This window comes from Sphaeramia orbicularis, chromosome 15 (genome assembly GCF_902148855.1).
Source record: "Sphaeramia orbicularis chromosome 15, fSphaOr1.1, whole genome shotgun sequence".
Classification (NCBI taxonomy): domain Eukaryota; kingdom Metazoa; phylum Chordata; class Actinopteri; order Kurtiformes; family Apogonidae; genus Sphaeramia; species Sphaeramia orbicularis.
The window spans coordinates 4706486-4726929 of record NC_043971.1 but is presented as its reverse complement, the minus strand read 5'-3'; the positions used below and the strand labels follow the sequence as shown (position 1 = coordinate 4726929).

The 20444-nt window shown below is 39.2% G+C and overlaps 1 protein-coding gene across 1 annotated transcript in view; it reads left to right on the top strand.

The window, feature by feature from the left end:
• Positions 1–20444, top strand: part of prkg2l (protein kinase cGMP-dependent 2, like) — a 29105-nt gene extending 8661 nt beyond the window's left edge. Inside the window, exons 4-19 of the mRNA XM_030155489.1 lie at positions 602–715; positions 3239–3344; positions 3556–3619; positions 3723–3800; positions 4090–4184; positions 5077–5145; positions 7412–7510; positions 7959–8106; positions 8920–9056; positions 12056–12145; positions 13257–13398; positions 14240–14403; positions 16745–16867; positions 17111–17173; positions 18323–18389; positions 20018–20444. Coding sequence (XP_030011349.1) covers positions 602–715; positions 3239–3344; positions 3556–3619; positions 3723–3800; positions 4090–4184; positions 5077–5145; positions 7412–7510; positions 7959–8106; positions 8920–9056; positions 12056–12145; positions 13257–13398; positions 14240–14403; positions 16745–16867; positions 17111–17173; positions 18323–18389; positions 20018–20113 — 1655 coding nt within the window. The 3' untranslated portion in view covers positions 20114–20444. The remainder of the gene's footprint in view (positions 1–601; positions 716–3238; positions 3345–3555; positions 3620–3722; positions 3801–4089; positions 4185–5076; positions 5146–7411; positions 7511–7958; positions 8107–8919; positions 9057–12055; positions 12146–13256; positions 13399–14239; positions 14404–16744; positions 16868–17110; positions 17174–18322; positions 18390–20017) is intronic.

Genomic DNA, 20444 nt, shown 5'->3' with positions numbered 1-20444 from the left:
GACAATTAATAATGACAACTTCAAATTCTTTTAGTGCAAAAAATAACATTCAATTATGCCAATATTTACATCTACAAAGTATCCAAACAAAAAGGATGTGAATAACCTGAAAAAAATGAAATTTGTTAAGAAATATAAGAGCAATTTTATGAATATTATGCCTCGACTTGTCATTTATACATGTGCATTACATATGAGATCTACAAAGGCACAAAACATTTAGGAACAGGCAGAAAATAGTTCAAATTGGGCTTAATTTTCTTTAGACATTTCAGGTTGTTCATATTTGTTCAGATTATTCACATTTTATTGTTACAGGATAGTTTGTAAATGTGAATATTTCCATAATTTAATGTTATTTGCACTAAATCAAAGAGAAAAAAAAATGGTGTTGTCATTATTTATAGGTTATTATGATATTATTTTTGAGTTTGATGCCATAACTTGCACTTTGCAAATTCATCCTGCGGGCCGGATTGGAAACTTTGGCGGGCCGGTTTTGGCCCCTGGGCCGCATGTTTGACACCTGTGGTCTAGATCATGAAAATGAAAACATATGTTTATGAAGGTGGAGAGGCTGAAATGTGTGTGTTTTGACCAGAGGGTTTACTGGAGGTGATCCAGAACGGGAAGCTGCTGGGGGAGATGCGTCCTGGGACAGCGTTTGGAGAACTGGCCATTCTGTACAACTGTAAGAGGACGGCCACGGTCAAAGGTGAGGAGCACACAAAGGCACAGGTCCATTCAGGAGCGCCTTTATTTGGTTTAATGAGGGCCTAAATTTGGTATAAGGCAGGGGGGTCAAACTCATTTTAGTTCAGGGGCCACATTCAGCCTAATATGATCTAAAGTGGGCCAGACCAGTAAAATAATATAAATAATAGGATAAGAACTTATAAATAATGTCAACTCCAAAGTTTTTTTTCTCTGTTTTTGAGTGAAAAAAGTCAAATTCTGTAATGAAAATGTTTATATCTACGAACCGTATTTGAACATAACATGAACAAATATGAATCTGAAACTTCTAAAGAAAAATAAGTGCAATTTGAACAATATTACGCCTTAGTTTATCATTTAAACATATGCATCACAACTTACAGATCACAGTGGATCTACAAATACACAAAACATTTCGTAAGAGGCAGAATATTGGTACAAGTCCACATACTTCCCTTAAGAAATTTCAGGTTATTCACATCTTTTTGTAAAAGGCTAGTCTCTAAATGTAAACATTTTTGTGTAATTTTACTTTTTCTTTACACAACAAAGAGAAAAATTTGTAGTTTTTATTATTATTTATAGGTTATTATGATAGTATTGTACTGGTTCTGACCCACTTGAGATTGAATTGACCTAAAATGATTCTAACATCCTTGACTGTTAATATCGTCAGAGTAATTTCTGCATTTTATAAATTCATCACACATCGGACCCTTTGGCGGGCCAGTTTTGGTCCCCGGGCCGCATGTTTGACACCTGTGGTAAAAGGAGTGCCTTTATTCATTTACATTCAGTCTAATTTTGCTGTTACAGTTTAAACTGTAGTGTCCTGTATTGACCTGTGGTATTTTATATCAATATTTACAGTTACATCTGTTTATTTTTGCTTCATGGAGATAAACAGTTAAAATAACAGAGACCAACAGATTCAACTGTCAGATTATATGGAATCATGTTTGTTTAACCCACTGTCATACCTGTTATTTATTATATCCCTGACATGGAGTTTCGGGGATGTAATGGTTTTACCCTGAATGGTTTTACTGCCACCGGATCTCCTCGGTGTTTTGTCAATAACTCAGACAGATGTGGTTGGATTTCTTCTCCTTGATAACCAACGTAGTGGACCCCTAGTGGAAGAACCCTATGGACTTCAGCTTCTCTATCAGTATTATGATTCATCCACATGGGGGCACTGTTGTTGAAAATCAGTTTTTTGGACATAAGTCAACCAATACTAGTCCAATTGCGATCAAATGTGGTTCATATTGATGGTCTTCCAAATGTCCATGTTCTGTCTACCATCCAGAGTTTGTATGGGCTCATTTTCATTCACTAGGTGGAGTTTTGTGGGAAAAATTGGTTTTCTGACCATTATTCTGACACTCTCAGGTCCATGTAGCTCAAATTCAGTTCATATCCTTTGTCTAACAGTTCTCTTTCTTCATATCACTACCTTGAGTTTATATGATGTCATATTTGGACACCAGGGGGTGTGTTTTTTTCCAAATGGTGGGGGAGCTTCTGTTGAAAAATCTGTTTTTTGGACATTATTAAGGCACATTAGCGCATTGACCTGTGGGGATCCACAGGTTCTAGATGTGGTAGTTTGTATGCTGTTGTGTGTTTGTGCATGTTGTTCTGCATTTGTCCAGCAGTCACTGCCAAAGGGTTCTGGCCATAGCGATGTAAATATAAGGCTATTGTATTCAAAATGACTAACATCACCAAAAATATTGGTCCTATTAACTTGCCATTTTCACTAGTCTGTTCCTTGACCAAAAATACATAAGTACGACAAACTGCAGCAGTCAGCTGTGTGCGGATTTAGTGTGAATCCCTAGACACACACACACACACACACAGAGGCCACTTGGCTTTTATAATATAGATAGTCAGCCAATCAAGCTAAACTTAGCTCATATTGATTGTCCAATGAATATCTAATATCTTTTCTAACATTATTCAGGCCAGATGTCCTTGGTGTGAACATGATAACTATGAGACTTTCGCTTTGTTATATAGCAGAGGATTGTGGGGATTTGGGGATATACCCTTGCCGTCAGCCCCCGCCAGCATAAGCCTCATTTAGATTATTTAAATCAAGTAAAACACAATGAAAGCAAAACAGACGGAAAAAGAAACATTTTACACATCACTCCATTTAAGTCCGAAGTCACACATCCAATACAGAGACAAACAGTGTTGCACTTTTTTTGTGCGTCAGTGTAACTCACTCATGCACAGAGGCTGGAGGGTGTGGTGCCTCCCTAGGGAAAAGCTTTGCCCCCCTGTGAAATGCTCTCCTGTCCAGCCTGCCACAGCTGAATGGACCCCTGTTTGACAGTCACAGATGCCCCCCCCCCCATCCCCATGTGTTCCTGGGGGTCACATCAGACACCAGGACAGTATTTACAAAAAAAATATTCTATTAGTTCGTACATGAACATATCAGAGGAACTCATTAGTCAGTGTTGCTAATTAGATCAGTTTAATAATGGTTGGTGTTCTTGTCCAGCTGTGTCCCAGTCTCACATCTGGGCTTTGGACCGGCAGACCTTCCAAGCCATCATGATGCGGACCACAAAGGCCAGACATGAGGAGTACTTCAGCTTTCTGCGCAGGTACAACCAGAGGAACCAGAGACATCTGCCTGAGAGTGAATGTTCATTAACACTGGTCCATCAGTGGGCCCAGACTCATGCACATGGAAGAATTAGGCAAATGAGCGCAAATGAGGTTTTTCTGTTCGACTGCTGTCAAATACTGTATTACATCTGCATGGGTTTGTGAAGCCTTTCAATCATTCGTCTGTTAAATGACTGTGTCCGTCAGTGTGTCTCTGCTCAGAGAGCTGCCAGAGGAGAAACTGGCCAAGATCGTCGACTGTCTGGAAGTGGTGAGTAAATCTGAAAATGAGAATATTTCTGCATATTTGGAACTGAAATGATCAAACTAAGCCCATAACAGCCTCAACTGCTGTCCTATATGTATGTTTTCAGGACTACTTTGAGAAAGGGGAGTACATAATCCGAGAGGGGGAAGAAGGGGACACCTTTTTTATAATCGCTAAAGGAGAGGTGAGGAAAGGAACGCAAGGTATCGATAAAGAAGAAGAAGAAGTTTAGATAATCGAGTCATTTATTCATCAGCTTTAAATACGTACACATGAAAAGATAGATAGATAGATAGATAGATAGATAGATAGATAGATAGATAGATAGATAGATAGATAGATAGATAGATAGATAGATAGATAGATAGATAGATAGATGGATAGATGGATGGATGGATGGATGGATGGATGGATGGATGGATGGATGGATGGATGGAAAAGTACTTGTTTCTCATTTTGTTTCCTGTTTGTAGGTCGTTGTTACTCAGAGCACAGAGGGCTTCACTGAACCTCGGGAAATCAAAACGCTGACGGTGGGGGACTACTTTGGAGAGAAGGCACTAATCAGGTACAGTTCTAACAGTCTGAAGACACAGAACAGCCACATTAAAGGTGGACTCCACAAACAGCTATGGTTGAGTTGAGTCACAATGGGCCCACTTTATGAATCCACTCACATTAGACTTTGCACGAATGACTTGCTGATGCAAACACCCCCATTAGGGTTTGCACCTCAGTGTAATTTGGGCCTGTTTTGTATCTAGTTTCTACGTTTTTCTTCACACTTCACCTCACAGATTTATATATTTAGGCCAAATGCCACTGGATCTCCTTGGTGTTTTGTCGATAACTTGGACAGATTTGGTGGGATTTCTTCTCTTTGATAACCAACATAGTGGACCCCTAGTGGAAGAACCCTATAGATTTAAGCTTCTCTATCAGTATTATAAGTCATCCACATGGGGGTGCTGTAGTTGAAAATCAGTTTTTTGGTAAGAAATCAAGCAATATTAGGCCGATTGATATCAAATGTGGTTCATGTTGATGGTCATTCAGTTCAGACTCAGAAATGATAGAAGTCGCATTTAATGTAGAATATGAACGAGTACACAAAAAAATTGGATTTAACCAAAAAATCTGAATTGTGCATTAAGACCTGCTGTGTGAACATAGTGTTAGATGTTTGTGACGGACATGATTCAGACTTGTGTTTAATGTGACAAATGAAGACTTAAAGCTTTGATGGGGCTTCCACAGTGGAGAACATCCTTGAGAACATTCCGTACACAATGTGATGATGAATCTGTCTTCCCACTGAACCTCATGTTCCTGATCCAAGCTGTAGGAGCATGTGGACCAACAAAGGCCTGCTCACATCCACTCAGTGTTCTGAACATGTGGCGTTGGTGGTGGATTGACTAAACTGCTGTTTTTTTTTTGTTTTGTTTTTCTGTTTACAGTGAGGACGTCCGTTCAGCCAACATCATCTGTAATGAGAACGATACACAGTGTCTGGTTGTGGACAGAGAGTGAGTGTCTGGAGTCACTTTAGTTGGAAACTAGTCAGTTACTCCCTAGACCACAGGTGTCAAACATGCGGCCCAGGGGCCAAATCCAGCACACCAAAGGGTCCAGTCTGGCCCTTTGGATGAATATGTGAAATGTAAAAGTTACTTTGAAGATATTAACTATCATTTTAGTTCAGATTCCACATTCAGACCAATATGATCTAAAGTAAAGTAAAATAAACTTTTTTGTCCCCTGAGGGAAATTCATCCTGGGCACAGTGTTATATATCACTGCTTCACAAGACAAGATCAAAAAACATAAACATAAACATCACATGGACACATTATAACAATGACAGTTAGTCTGTCATATAAAACAGACACGGACTGCAGTTGACAACCACAACACAGAACATGTAGAGACGCCTAAAGTGCAGGAAAAAAAAAAGGAAAAAGTGTTAAAGTGCTGTGTGTTTGTTGCACGTTGCTCTATTACACTAGTTTTCAACATTGTTCAGCAGCTTAATGGACGTTGGGACAAATGATAATTTGAGGCGGTTAGTTTTATACTTTGGCATACGAAATCTTCTTCCTGATGGAAGAAGTTCGTATTCGGAGGACAATGGATGAGTCGGGTCTAAAGAGATTTTTGTTGCTTGTTTCATGACCGACTGGTTCTACAGATTATCTATGGACTGATATTCTGTCATACCTATAATCTTCATTGCTGTTTTGTGCATACTGGCCAGCCTGTTCCTCAGTTGGACTGCTAAGTGTCCGTGCCAGGCTGTGATGCCATATCTGGTGAGGCTCTCTAAGATAGCTCTGTAAAAAATCAGCATAATCTGCTTGCTGACCACATACAGCCTCAGTCGTCTCAAAAAATACAGTCTTTGCTGCAGTTTATTGCACAAGTTGTCTATGTGTGTATCTAAAGTGGGTTGGATCAGTAAAATACTATTGTAATAGCCTATAAATACTCACAACTCCAATTTTTTTCCTTTTTAAATGTAAACATTTTCATGTATTTACACTAAAACAAAGTATAATTTCGCAAAAACTGTGAATAACCTGAAATGTCTTAAGAGAAGTGCAATTTTAACAATATTCTGTCTGTAAGTGATAAACCGAAGCATAATATTGTTAAAAATTGCAGTTATTTATTCAGTTTGTTCATGTTATTCACATTGAATGTGAAGCGAGTGGGATGAGGATCAGCACCTCCAAATCCGAGGCCATGGTTCTCGACCGGAAAAAGGTGGTCTGCCCTCTTCGGGTCAGTGGAGAGTCTTTGCCCCAAGTGGAGGAGTTCAAGTATCTTGGGGTCTTGTTCACGAGTGAGGGAAGGATGGAGCGTGAGATTGACAGACGGGTCGGTGCAGCGTCTGCAGTGATGCAGTCGTTGTATCGGTCAGTTGTGGTAAAGAAGGAGCTGAGCCGAGAGGCAAAGCTCTCAATTTACCGGTCAATCTACGTTCCTACTCTCACCTATGGTCATGAGCTTTGGGTCATGACTGAAAGGACAAGATCCCGGATACAAGCGGTCGAAATGACTTTCCTCTGCAGGGTGGCTGGGCGCACCCTTAGGGATAGGGTGAGGAGCTCAGTCACCAGGGAGGAACTCAGAGTAGAGCCGCTGCTCCTCCGCATCGAGAGGGGCCAGCTGAGGTGGCTTGGGCATCTGTTTCGGATGCCTCCTGGACGCCTCCCTGGGGAGGTGTTCCGGGCATGTCCCACCGGGAGGAGACCTCGGGGAAGACCTAGGACATGTTGGAGAGACTGTGTCTCTCGGCTGGCCTGGGAATGCCTCGGGGTCCCCCCAGGAGAGCTGGAGGAGGGTCTAGGGAGAGGGAAGTCTGGGCATCCCTACTTAGACTGTTGCCCCCGTGACCCGGCCCCAGAAGAAGCAGTGGATAATGGATGGATCTAATATATATAATCCATAAACCCAGTGTGTCCATCCATTATCACTGATCCAACTCCATGTGTTTTACTGGTAAATTAATGTTGTAGAAGATGACATTGTTTCCACAGTAACTATGGAGCCTCTGAACGTCCAAATATGGTCATATCTGATGACCATGAAAAGATGAAGAACTGTATTTTACAGCAATTATTGACATGGATTGATAGAATTAGTGGATCAACAGGAAGTTAACAGTTTAGATCAGTAGATGGTTTAGGTTAAAGGAGGATGTTTGGGTCTTTAAGGGTTAATGTTGTTCTGCTTTCAGCATGTGTACACTAAGACTAGACTAAATGTATTTATGCTCTGTCCACAATTCAGTAATTTTAACCAGATGGTCGGCACATATGAGGAGCTTCAATCATACCTTAAGGAATACGTGGAGGAGCTTTCCAGGAGTGATGAGAGGAGAAACGCCATGTGAGTTTCAGCTTCATCCACAACTGGACTCATTTTACATGGAATATATCTAATCTAATCTAATCTAATCTAACCTAATGTAATGTAATGTAATATAATATAATCTTAGATTAAGTTTGTTCATCTTTCTTTCTGTGTTGTATGACCAGTCTAACTGCACTTTTCTTTAGTGAATTGGCCATTTTTTCAACACATCTTCTTTGCACAGAAAGGGGCCAGCCTTGTAGTGCATAATCTAATCTAATGTATCTAATCTATTCTCATTACCACGGCGCTGGTACACCATCATCACATTCAGCCTCATGAAACTGTTTGCAGTGACTTCCACCCCTTCCAGGTGCCTTGTCCAGTGGTTAAAGGGCCTTCTATGGCTCTTGTTGATGGTGTTGAAGTGTTGATGCTCAGGGTCAACTGTAGATGATCTAACTGTGTCTTGTTGTGCTGTCAGTCCTCACTCTCCTCCCATAGAGTCTGCAGATGCTCAGGAGCTGCGAAGGCTGAAGGACAAAATCGCTCTGCTGCCTCCACATGAGCCGTTCACTGAGCTGAAGATCATCGCCACGCTGGGCATGGGAGGGTTTGGACGAGTGGAGCTGGTGAGGAACAATGACTGGAGGGGTTTCCTTTTCAGTAGAGCTGGTGGTCTACTCCAGGGTATACGGCAGTATAAGGAGTATAACTACTTATTTTTCAGTCAGTATTGCGTATACTCACTTCTAAATCCCCCTGATGTGCTCCATTCAGTCGTATCTGAACCAAATTGCCCATGTTTTCCCCTAGGATAGTGAAGCCATGACCCGCCCTACTCTGCCTCTAATTGGCTGGTACTCGGTGCCTTCACTGATTAGATTGGTTAACTTTAGGCATGAGGACTGATGAGCCAATCAGAGGCAGAGGAGGGCGGGTCATGCTGAGGAAAATATTACTAACTTCACACTGTCCACCTCTGGAACCTGATTGGACACCTCCTCAGGTGCCAGTGCCACCTCAGTTGATTGACAGGTGCACGATGATTGGAAATGGAACAAGAAAGGCAGAATAAATGTCTTTCTAATGAGTGACATGTATTGAGAGAACCTACTTTCATGGAATATATAATTCTGAGGTCAGTTTTAAGGTGGTTTCAGAATGAGTCATTGTTTTAAACTTGTGGACACATGAATGCACATGTAGAGGAGACATGTTATAGGCAATAGTTCAGCTATGTGAGTAGGCTAACATTATGAAAGGCTAACGTTATCCTATGTTTCTAAAACTGTTTCAAAAATGTTTTTCTGGACTATATATATATATAAAGGGCAAAAATTGAGAGTATACCCACTTCTCCAGGGACCACTACACCACTGAGCAGATCACACAATTAGACTGGGTTCAAACAGCCATGTTTGTTCTTTTCTGCTGTTTCTCAGGTGAAGTTACAGGATGAGGACGTCACATTCGCCCTGAAGTGCATTAAGAAGAAGCACATTGTGGACACGAGACAACAGGAGCACATCTACTCTGAGAAGAACATCCTCCAGCAGATAAACTCACCATTTATCATCAGGTCTGACACAGGAGAAGGGTTATCTGTAGGCTTCAATCAGCTTGTTTACATGACCATCAAAATCCACTAAGTGTCTACTACCAGTAAAGACTGACAGAGGACTCATTTGACCCATGTAATGTCTCAGTTACATTTCATATTGCCATGCCATGCTAACGGCGTCTCAGGGGATAGCGGTTCATGATTTTAGGAGCGGTGCAAAGTGAGAGTGAAACTGAAGACACTTTACTATTCCTCTAACTCTCTGGGCCCCCTCCACCACTGTATGAGCCCCCCCAGGAACACTGGACCCCATGAATTTGTCATGTGGGCGGGGCATCAGACCAAAACACAAAATGACAACAGAAACATTACCTGTGGGCTGACAGTTAGCTTTACAAATGCGAATATTCTGTCTGGACTACTACTGTCAGTGATGCCAGTATTTGAAATGAACAGGATTCCTTCATGTCTGGTGACATTCAGGGCCGTTTTATGATTACTGGCAACAGAATTCTTACATTCAGCACCTTTAAATACCCCTGGGGGCAGCTGTTCTATTGTGTCCCCCAGCATTCTAAACTAGACTGTGCCATTCTACTGACAGAGACACCCAGCAGAATATAGCCAAGGGTTAGAAGATTAATATGTATATATTCAGATAACAGCAAAAATATGGAGAGAAATTTGTTTCTTTATTCATCATTTAAAAGGAATAGATTTGCAACCAAAAAAGAGATTTGAGAGCAAAAGACAGTGAGTAGCATTTAAAAAAAAAAAAAGATCATTTTGCTTATAAATCAGTCCTCTTTGCTTGTGAGTTAAAAACTTTTGCTTGAGACTTCAAAAGTTTTGATTGAAAATCACTCCTCTTTGCAACTTCAAAAGTTTTGCTTGCGAATTTAACTGCACGTAATGGGCGTGGCCTACGCTGATGGATGACAGGAGAGTTTCTATTGGTGGGTCTGACCTGACTCCAGCTCCAGCTTCTATGTTAAACCCACTCCTCCGTTGTGTTTATGTTACTGGGAGGTAAGTTGATAGTCTGTTGCTCTTTGAAATTGAAATGTATCTCATAAGTAATGGATTACACTAAATGGCGTCGGTTACAGCCTTCTGAAGTTTTGAACTTTTGAAGTTCCAAACAAAGAGGACTGATTTATAAACAAAATGATCTTTTTTTTTGATTGCCTCTTACTGTCTTTTGCTCTCAAATCTCTTTTTTGGTTGCAAATCTATTCTTTATAATTGCAAATCCATGCTTTTTGATTGATGAATAAAGAAACAAATTTCTCTCCATACATTTACACCTTTGTGGTCACCCACCTGGGTGCGTCACAGACAAATAACTTTACAGAACCTTGGTTTAGTAAGGACCTGACCAAGTGCACCAAGCCCAGATCAGAGCACTGCCCCCACAGGCCTGGACTGTAGGCACTTGGCATGATGGGAAATCATTCCACCCACCTCACTTCTCACCCTGTCGTGTCCATCACTGTGGAACAGGGTCAGTGTGGACCCATCAGACCACATGACCATAACTTTTGAAACAGTCCTGTTTTTTTGCTCTCTAAACTGATGGTTGTTTATGAAATGAGAGGCTATTCATTGCATTAGTTAAAGGGTTTTTGTTGTAGATAAAATATATTAATCACTCCAGTAATTATCCAGTGGAAGGATCTGTAGTCCTGGATTACTTAAATCCAAGTGGGGCCTTTTTGGGCTCATTTGACCCACGGGCAAACCCAAAGTGCTTTGCAGAAGTAAAACAAACAAATCAGAAAACCTCATTAAACAAGCCAAAGTACACAGAATAAAAGGAAGAAAAGAAGAAGAAGTGGGTACCAAGCAACTTTGACTCCCAGTATGTTTGTTGGTCCATTTTAACAGAGAACTGAACCTAGAAAGCATCCCCTCTCTCTCCCACACAGTTGAATCCCTAAAACAGAGGAGGATGTATGAAGCGCTGTTTTACTTTCCCAGTGTTGTTTCTAAGGAGTCTGCTTAAAGAACGCTGCTGCTCTGGGGTTTCTACGCACTGGGACTTTACAGAACAAAAGCTGCAGTTCACTGTCAGACACAAGTTCAAACAAAACGGGGATTTTCAGGAACAGAAGACCCAGGATTACAAGAGAGGTCTTGTTTGGGTCAGAAGGTTTTTATGCATCGAAAGTTTATTCACCCATCGATATAATACTGTCTGTCTCTCTGTCTGCGTGGTTCTGAGAAATTGAGATGTTTTTAACTGGCCAATTTGGTACCTACAGTTGAGGAATAGTCCCGTCTCCCACAAGGTTATTATCGTGAACGAAAACTAACGAAATGATGAAAACTAGAATTGTAAAAACAGTTGCGTTAACTGAAATAAATAAAAACTATACTTAAAAGAAAATGACAACTGAAACTGTATTGTGTGCTTACAAAACTAAAACGTCTAAAAATTATGCATAAAATTCCCTTAGTTTTCATCTTTGTCAACGTCAGATTGACACAAAATCGATTTATTTCGCTGTACCAATTTTATCTGCTGGCATCATATGATATTTAACAGTCCGTCACTTGTGTTCACTTGTGGTTTCCAGTCGTCTTCTGGTCCCCACTCTACCTGGAAACATGGAGACTAAAGTTGGGAGAAAGCAGCAGAGTCCTGTCTGGGATTTATTTGAATTTGACGACGAGGAAGATAAAAGATATAAAAAAAAAACCTAAAACTAAGCATTTAGAAAATAACAAAAACTTATAAAAACTAGCAAACCTGCTCTAAAAGCTAATTAAAACTAACTGAATAAGAGAAAAAAAAGTCAAAACTAAATAAAACTAAACTAGAATGAAAAATCCAAAACTATTAGAACCTTGATTACAGCTCACTTATGGCTGATAATTTGTCATTCTTCTCTGATAAATCGATGTCAGTGTGTAACTTCTACTTCCTAACTGTAGTGTGACTAGGAATATACTGAGTTTTACTGTAAATCAAAAGTCTCTTGATGATCCGTTCCCTCTGTCTGAATGTGTGCCAGGCTGTTTCGGACTTTTCGGGATCAGAAGTTTGTGTACATGCTGCTGGAGGTGTGTCTAGGGGGGGAGCTGTGGACGGTGCTGCGGGACATGTGAGTGTAGGTCCTTTTACTACATTTGAACCAACAACTAGTGAAACCAGCCACATGTTCTGGTTTCCTAACTGTTTACCACGTGTCCATCAGATCAATCCAATAACTGGCATTTTTATTGTAGGGTTGAACAACATGAACAAATGTCTTAACCTCCTAAGACCCAGGGAATGTCAGCAAAGTACAAGCTTTTTTTTGTTTTTATTAAATAAGTGCCTATATTGGAAACATCATGATGCAACAGTTTTTTCAGATGCAGTTTTTAAAATTTTTATGGAATGTCCTTTGTGGTGGACAGTTTTCTTTTTTTTGTATAGTTGTGAAACTCTTGTCCACAAATGTGGACAGAAAACCCATAGCTGGGTCTGAGGAGGTTAAACTATTTATGTTATATATTTCCTTTTCCTAAATGTAAATGTTTTATCAGCACAGATTATAATTACATGCATTTCAAATCATTATTTTTTTCTAATTTGAAGGCTGATTCATTCATCTCAATGAAAACTGAAGAAATCAGATGTAGCCTGTTATATGTTAAAAGATATGTATAATTGTATTTTACAATAATAATCATATTTGGCTATAGCAAGTGCTCCTTTTTTATATATTCCTGACTTTACTACTATAGAAATTTTAGTCGGAAATCAATCAAATTGTATTTATGTTGTGTCACATCATAGCAAAAGTTATCACATGACACTTTAGTCTGACATTTAGAGCCAGTCTAAACCAGACACTTAAAATATGAAATGGAAAATGCCAAGTAGAATGGAAAAAGAAACTATCTATCTATCTATCTATCTATCTATCTATCTATCTATCTATCTATCTATCTATCTATCTATCTATCTATCTATCTATCTATCTATCACTTGACTGACATTCACTCGCAAACTCCTTTTTTCGTGTGTATTATTATTCTGTGCTTCCTTGAATTTTCATTTCTATGTTATGTTGTGCAAAGAAGTCAATTAGTAGCAATCAGGAAGCTTGTATCATTTCCATATTTGAAATAAATCAATTGAAAAAAAAAAAAAAACCCTTCTTGTTTGATTCTATCGATACAAATGTGATTCCATGCTCTGACCCCATGTGGTGTCCATCCATGTAGGAGTTTTTTCGAGGAGCCCACAGCCAGATTCTGCACCTGCTGTGTCCTGGAGGCCTTCGATTACCTCCACACCAAGGGGATTATCTACAGAGACCTGAAACCGGAAAACCTTCTGCTGGACTCAAATGGATACGTCAAACTGGTAAGAAAAAGAACGGGGTCGGAGTTGGAGGTGTTTCAGCGGCACAGCTCTCTGGGTTACTTTAAACTAGAACTAGAACGATTATTTGATTAATTGGCCTCAGTTCACGTGTTTATTTCAAAGCTGCTAACACAGTCTAACAATTAACAGATGACAACTGGACAGACAGATAAACACGTGTTTGAAAAGGGGATGGAAGAAGCAACCCTACCCACACACCACACAACCATTCATGAAACAAACAGAACAATACGGAACATTACAGAACATTACAGTTACAACATCCTCACAGGACAGGAACATAGACAGGCCCGGACACACTCTGACCCTACACCCACTCCGGAAGAGTGGACCACCATCCCACAGCAGACAGAAGAGAACCTGTGGACACTAACAGGAAGCATCATCCAGAACAAAGGCTACAACTGACTATTAAGAACAGACATCGGACTGAGTAAACCTAGGAGCGGAAGAATTTAGAACATGGTGTTTTTTTGGAAATCCATTAATAAAATACTCCTGAAATAAAGGATTTCTTCAAGTATCATTTGTTGTTATTCCTTCACTTGTGTATCACATAGAAGTCACACACAAACTTGACAAAACTCATTGATGCCATCACAAAAACAACAAAATCACAAAAAATGGCAAAGGTATGAATAATTTTGAGGATAACTATATATATAGATATAGATATATCAACTTTTTCACATTTTTAGCTTTTTTTTCACCTGTTCAAATAGTCATTGAACCGAATCGAAGGAAATAATTGATAGATCAATCAATTACAAAAATATTCAATGTCTGCGGCTCTACTTTAAACCCATCCCTCTCTTTTTAGGCAGACTTTGGCTTTGCTAAACACATCGGTCTGGGAAAGAAAACGTGGACGTTCTGTGGAACCCCGGAGTACGTGGCCCCAGAGGTCATCATGAACAAAGGACACGACTTCGGCGCTGACTGCTGGTCTCTGGGAATCCTCATCTTTGAACTTCTCACTGGATTGTAAGTCAAGAAAGACAGATTTTATTCAGACTGTTACAAATACAGACCAGTGTAGGGCCGTGCATTGGTACCTGGGCCTTCAGTGGGGACTTACTCGACCTAATCCACCTCTTAAAACCACCACTATGATATCACAGTTCTAGAAACCATCAATACTAGACAAAAAACTCAAAATAACAAGGCGTGGCATTACAGAGAGAGAGAGACATTTCGCATATTAAGGGTGAATGCAGTTACTACTATAGCAAGAAACCTGTCAGGCCAGATGAAGGACTCATAAGCAGACTCACCAGTGGACAGAAAAAGGCTCTTTATTGAGCTCAGATACAACAAACAACACAAATCAGGATGTGTTGTAAAACACACTCGTTATCAAATAAACAACACTGGTAGGGTGTTACCAGTGTACGGGAAGCTACATGGCAAGCATAGTTTATAAAACTACAGTAGTTCATCATGGCAGTAGTTCAAACAAACTACAGTACTACCCCTGGAGGAATGGAGTTTGTAAAACTACAGCTTGAAAAAGTAGTTTTAGCTACTGCTTTTTATTTTCAGCGTTAAAATTGAGAATGTACATGTGGTGTAAATGAAACCAAATATGGACATAGTTGGGGCAGTATGTCGCTATCGGGGGTGGCGCTGGTGGGAGGGTTGTCCATGGTAGTGACGACCACACAATGTTAGTAAGGATCGCACATCTGTGAAGTATTGGAGTGGTGCCAGGACCAGCCAATCAGAGGCAGCTTTGGCTGTGATGTCATGACATGATCATGGCTTCAAAACAATTCAGGAGGAAAAAGAAAAAGTATCTGTGTTCAATGGAGAAATACAATTTATATAACAAAAAATAAATATAAATTAAAGCTGCTAACAGCATTGGGTGGGACCTCACGCTCTGGCCAGGTTCTGCCTCCCATGCTGCCACCCGTTACCAGTCATGCCTCCCTCCACCCTTTGTTTTTTTTTTTTTTTTTTGGTTTATTTGTTTTAAGTGTCTACGACATTCCTACTGGAAGTTTGTATACAAGTGTTTTATTTTGAAAGGCAAATTGTGAACTTCCTGTTGGAGTTAGCTCATGGGTATCAGCGTATGATTTGTCGGGCTCAATGAGACAAAAGTTTTGGTGCTTGTTTCATGTTTCTACAACATTCCTACTGGCCACTAGGGCTGTTTTTGTGTATCTAGGGGGCGCTAGAGAGCACATGTTGGCACTTACGGAGTTGATTTTTCTATTTCATCAAATTTTTCACCGGACCTGACATGTGTGCCAAATTTGGTGAGTTTTTGAGCATGTTAAGGAGGTCAAATTCCAGTTTATTGCATCTCGGTATAATAAAAAACTAACAAAATACAATAGGGCCTCTCCCCGTGGGCTCAGTCCCTAAAAACCCTTAATTTTATGTTGTTGCCCAAAACTGTAGTTTGCAAATTGAGTAGTTAATCTACAAAAAAATTACCCAAAAAGTACTAGAACTACTTGACGCGGCACAACCTCCTTTCTTTGAATAATCTTTGATAAATCTGTTTTTATGTCCATGGAGGCCAAGACTGATGGTCTCTTCTGTCCACTCAGATTCCTCACATAAGTTTAGATTCTCTGGAGGACACAGAATGTCCACTCCACCAGCTAGCTAGCGTCGGGGTTGGACCACCTCTACACACCATGTCCAATTTTTCTGTTAAAGTCCGTCTTGAAAATGGATTTTTAAGTTGGTCGTAGACCAAATCATTTTCCTCTCCTCTGTCAGCCATTGTGGGTGAAAAAAAATCTTCACACTTTCTTGGCATGAATCAAAAATAATCGTAACATCCAATAGTAGTTTAGCTCTGACCATCCAATCAGAGGAAGGATAAATGATGACAACATTGGGGACCAACTAGCTGGAATCTGATTGGTTCCAGAAACTGTCCTGATGTTCTACAGTTCCAGTTCCATGGGCCTTCACCACTGATTCTGAAGGACTAGGGCAGATTAGATGAACCCTGGAAACACAGAGACGCTGAAATCTGATTGGACCAAATATCTTCCATCCACATTCATGAACTGGAAACAGTGGAGCCACGAGAAATACTAAGAAATGAAGAAAATAGTCTATTGGGAATAAATACAATTTCATGGCACAAATATTAGAAGTTAGTTTGTAAATGTAGGTCAGTGTCTCTGATAGTGTTTAAACCACCACTGGTCCAGACACATGATAAACACCTGATCAAACTAAACCCTGTTTTGATGCTGGATTTCAAGACTGACTAGTGTTATTTAATACTTCATGGACTTTTGCATCAAATCTCCTCAGTAGTTTTGGATAAAAACTGAAGCACTGGTTTAATTTTCAGTCCACCGTTTGGAGGCTCAGACCCTATCAAGACCTACACCATGGTCCTCCACGGCATTGAGAAGGTGGACTTCCCCAAACGGATCCGCAAACGTCCGGACGACCTCATCAGGAGACTCTGCAAGTAGGTGCATCACACCCCTGTTCATCGGAGACATCAGTCATGTGACCAGAGCTGATCAGGTTAGCTCTACGACTCATAATGACTGCGTCACAGATATTAGAGCAGAAGCTGAAGTCGGACTGTGTTTGGAGGTTCTGGTTCTGAGTCCTGTGTTGGACTAATTTAATAATGACACAAACACAGCCTTATTACAGCTGAGGGTAAACATCAGGTGGACATGTTTCTGTGTTTTTTTACCCTCAGGCTTAACCCAGTGGAAAGACTCGGAAACAAAAAGAATGGCATCATCGACATAAAGAAACACAAGTAGGTTCACTCTGACGAGGAAAGACGTTTCTTCTGTTCTTCTCACAAGTTTCCACTGGGACTGGATTTCTTTCTCTTTCGTAGAATCACTACGTCAATGAGCCAAAATACAGATAAATATCTAAGGAAGGAGTTGCATGCAGCATGTAGGCATGACTGTCATAGATATTTAGTGATGATATTATATTAACAGATTATTTCATGTTATGGTTTTTAGATGCATCCATGGAGCAAATGTATATGAAGGTGTATCTGTTACAGCAATAAAGTGGACCGACCCAACTGAATGAACAGATTGTGATGCAATAACGTACAGTGAAACATGGGGAATATCTGACACAACAAACCATCACACATGCATCGGGTTCATAGTTTCAGTCTCCTCTGGATCCACAGGCGACATATGGAGTTAGCTTCACCAACAAACATCAGCTCTATACTCAGCCTTTTTTTACCCTCGGCTACACTAGCCGCGGGGTTTTGTCATCAGTTGGTCGTCTGTCCGTCCGTCTGTCCAAAAACTTTAGGGTTTCAAGTGTGTGCACGTTATTCTGCTGTGTATCAGCAAGAATCTGGCGATACGATACAAATCACAATACTAGGATCACGATACGATATATCACGATATATCATGATACTGTTAAAAAGGCTTTTTTTTTTTTTTTTTCTGTTTTTAAATGATTATTTCCTTGAAGAATTGAATTACACCAGAATATGCACAAATACTAAACACATTTTTATTTCATCAGAACAGGATCTAATGTTATATCGCAAAATGTTCCTGTGTTCAAACTGAAATTCTGTTTTACAGACATTACAGTTAAAGATCCTGTTCAAATGTTTATATTGTGTTAGTTCAGAATGAACATCAGAACATTATTTTTGTGCATAAAAGAGTGTTAAATAATAATAAAATAAAAACAAAAAAACAAAAATGAACCTCCACAATACCTGCATTTGAATAAATACCTAAAATATCAATACAGTACTTTTTAATATTAATACAGTATTGTGAAATGAAATATCACGATATATTGCAGAACCGTTATTTTCTTACACTCCTACGTGCTATGTTTTAATTTTACATCTTTAAACTAAATCTGATTAGTGTCCAATAAAGTTGCAAAGTGTGATTTTGTTTTTCCGTAGATGGTTCCAGGGTTTTAACTGGGAGGGTTTGAGACGACACAAACTCCTGTCTCCACTGAGGAGGGAGGTAAGAGCTCAACCATCGTATCATCCAACAGTGCTTCTAAAACGTTGCTGTAATATGAATGAATGTATAGTAAATGTTGCATTTGTTTCACCACATGCTCACAGTGTTCTGCTGTGGTATGTGGTGTTATTATCAGATCATATATCAGATCTGACGCCTTTACATGCACTTAAGTGTTATAATCCAAATCTGTGGTTTAGACCAGGGCTCTCAAACTCATTTTCTTTCAGGTTCCACATTCAGTTTGATTTGATCTCCAGTGGGCTGGACTAGTAAAATTATAGCATAATAACCTATAAATAATGACAACTCCAAATTTTTGTCTTTGTTTTAGTGCAAAAAGCCCCCATTAAATTATGAGAAGACTTACTTGTTAAAACAAAAAAGATGTGAATAACCCGAAAAAACTGACATTTCTTAAGAAAAATAAGTGCAATTTTAACAATATTCTGCCTCAACTTATCATTTCCACATGTGCATTATGGATCAGATCTACAAAGACACTAAACACTGAGGAACAGGCAGAAAATTGTTAAAATTGTGCTTAATTTTCTTTGGACATTTCAGGTTGTTCATATTTATTTAGATTATCCACATTGCATTGTTACAGGATAGTTTGTAAATGTAAATATTTTCATAATTTAATGCTATTTTCTGCACTAAAACAAAGACAAACATTTTAAGTTGTCATTATTTATAAGCGTAATGTAATATTTTTTTCACATCAAACCGAGAAGAAAATATGGAATCTTTCTATTTTGTGATTAGGGTTGTGTATTGGCAAGAATCTGGTGATATAATACAAATCATAATACTAGGATCACAATATGATATATCACAATATATCATGATACTGTTAAAAAGGCAATTTTTTGTTTGTTTCTTTTTTTAATGATTATTTCCTTGAAGAATTGAATTACACCAGAAATCTGCACAAATACTAAACACATTTTTATTTGATCACAACAGGATCTAATGTTATATCACAAAATGTTCCTGTGTTCAAACTGAAATTGTTTTACAGACATTACAGTTAAAGATCCTGTTCAAATGTGCATATTCTATTAGTTCAGAACTAACATCAGAACAGTATTTTTGTGCAATCCCAACAGTGCAATCCCAACAAAGGAAATAACATTGTTTAATAAAAGAGTGTTAAATAATAATAAATAAAATAGAAACAATAAAGAAAACCAAAAAAACCAAAATGAACCTCCACAATATCTGCATCTGAATAAATACCAAAAAATATCGATACAGTACTTTTTAATATCGATACAGTATTGTGTAATATACGATACATGATATATTGCAGAACCAATATTTTCTTACACCCCTAGTGGTGATATGTGGTTATAGCACATCCAAGAACTGACTTGTATACTGCACCACCAAAAAATTATTCCACCAGCCGCCACTGCTGTTTGCATGATCAATAATCATCTGATACCTCCGGAAATGGGACACTAATCAGAGTACAAGTGTGGATGTAAACGGGCTCAGTGACATTTGTGCATTCGTATTCAAGGTGCAATAAACAGTAAAACAAAGACTATTGACAGATTGTTCATTTAATTTTAAGATGACCGTTAATTATCTGTTTAATCTTGTGTGAATTCCGTCCACAGATAAAGGGTCCGACGGATCACAGCCACTTTGACATTTTCCCTCCTGATCTAGAGGAGCCTCCCGATGAGTCGTCTGGCTGGGATAAGGACTTTTAAGGAATGTACAGAAAACAAAGAAGAAAAGTTATAACAAAAACAACATCAAAATGTAGCCCACACTGTCATTGTCATTTTCTGTGTTTTAATTAAGTCCAGATACACATTATCAGGCAGTTATACAATAATGATTATTAACAAACCCCCTCTGTGGGTTTACGAAGGGCTTTTTTATATATTTGATTTTGTACATATGTTGAAATTCTTGCTTTCCCATAACCTCTTCCATGTGTCTGCTGATGTATTTCATAAACCCAGACTTAGTAAATGTAGAGGCAGATTCTGAAGGTATTCCAGAAGGACCCCAAATACTCTTTTAACACAGTGAATT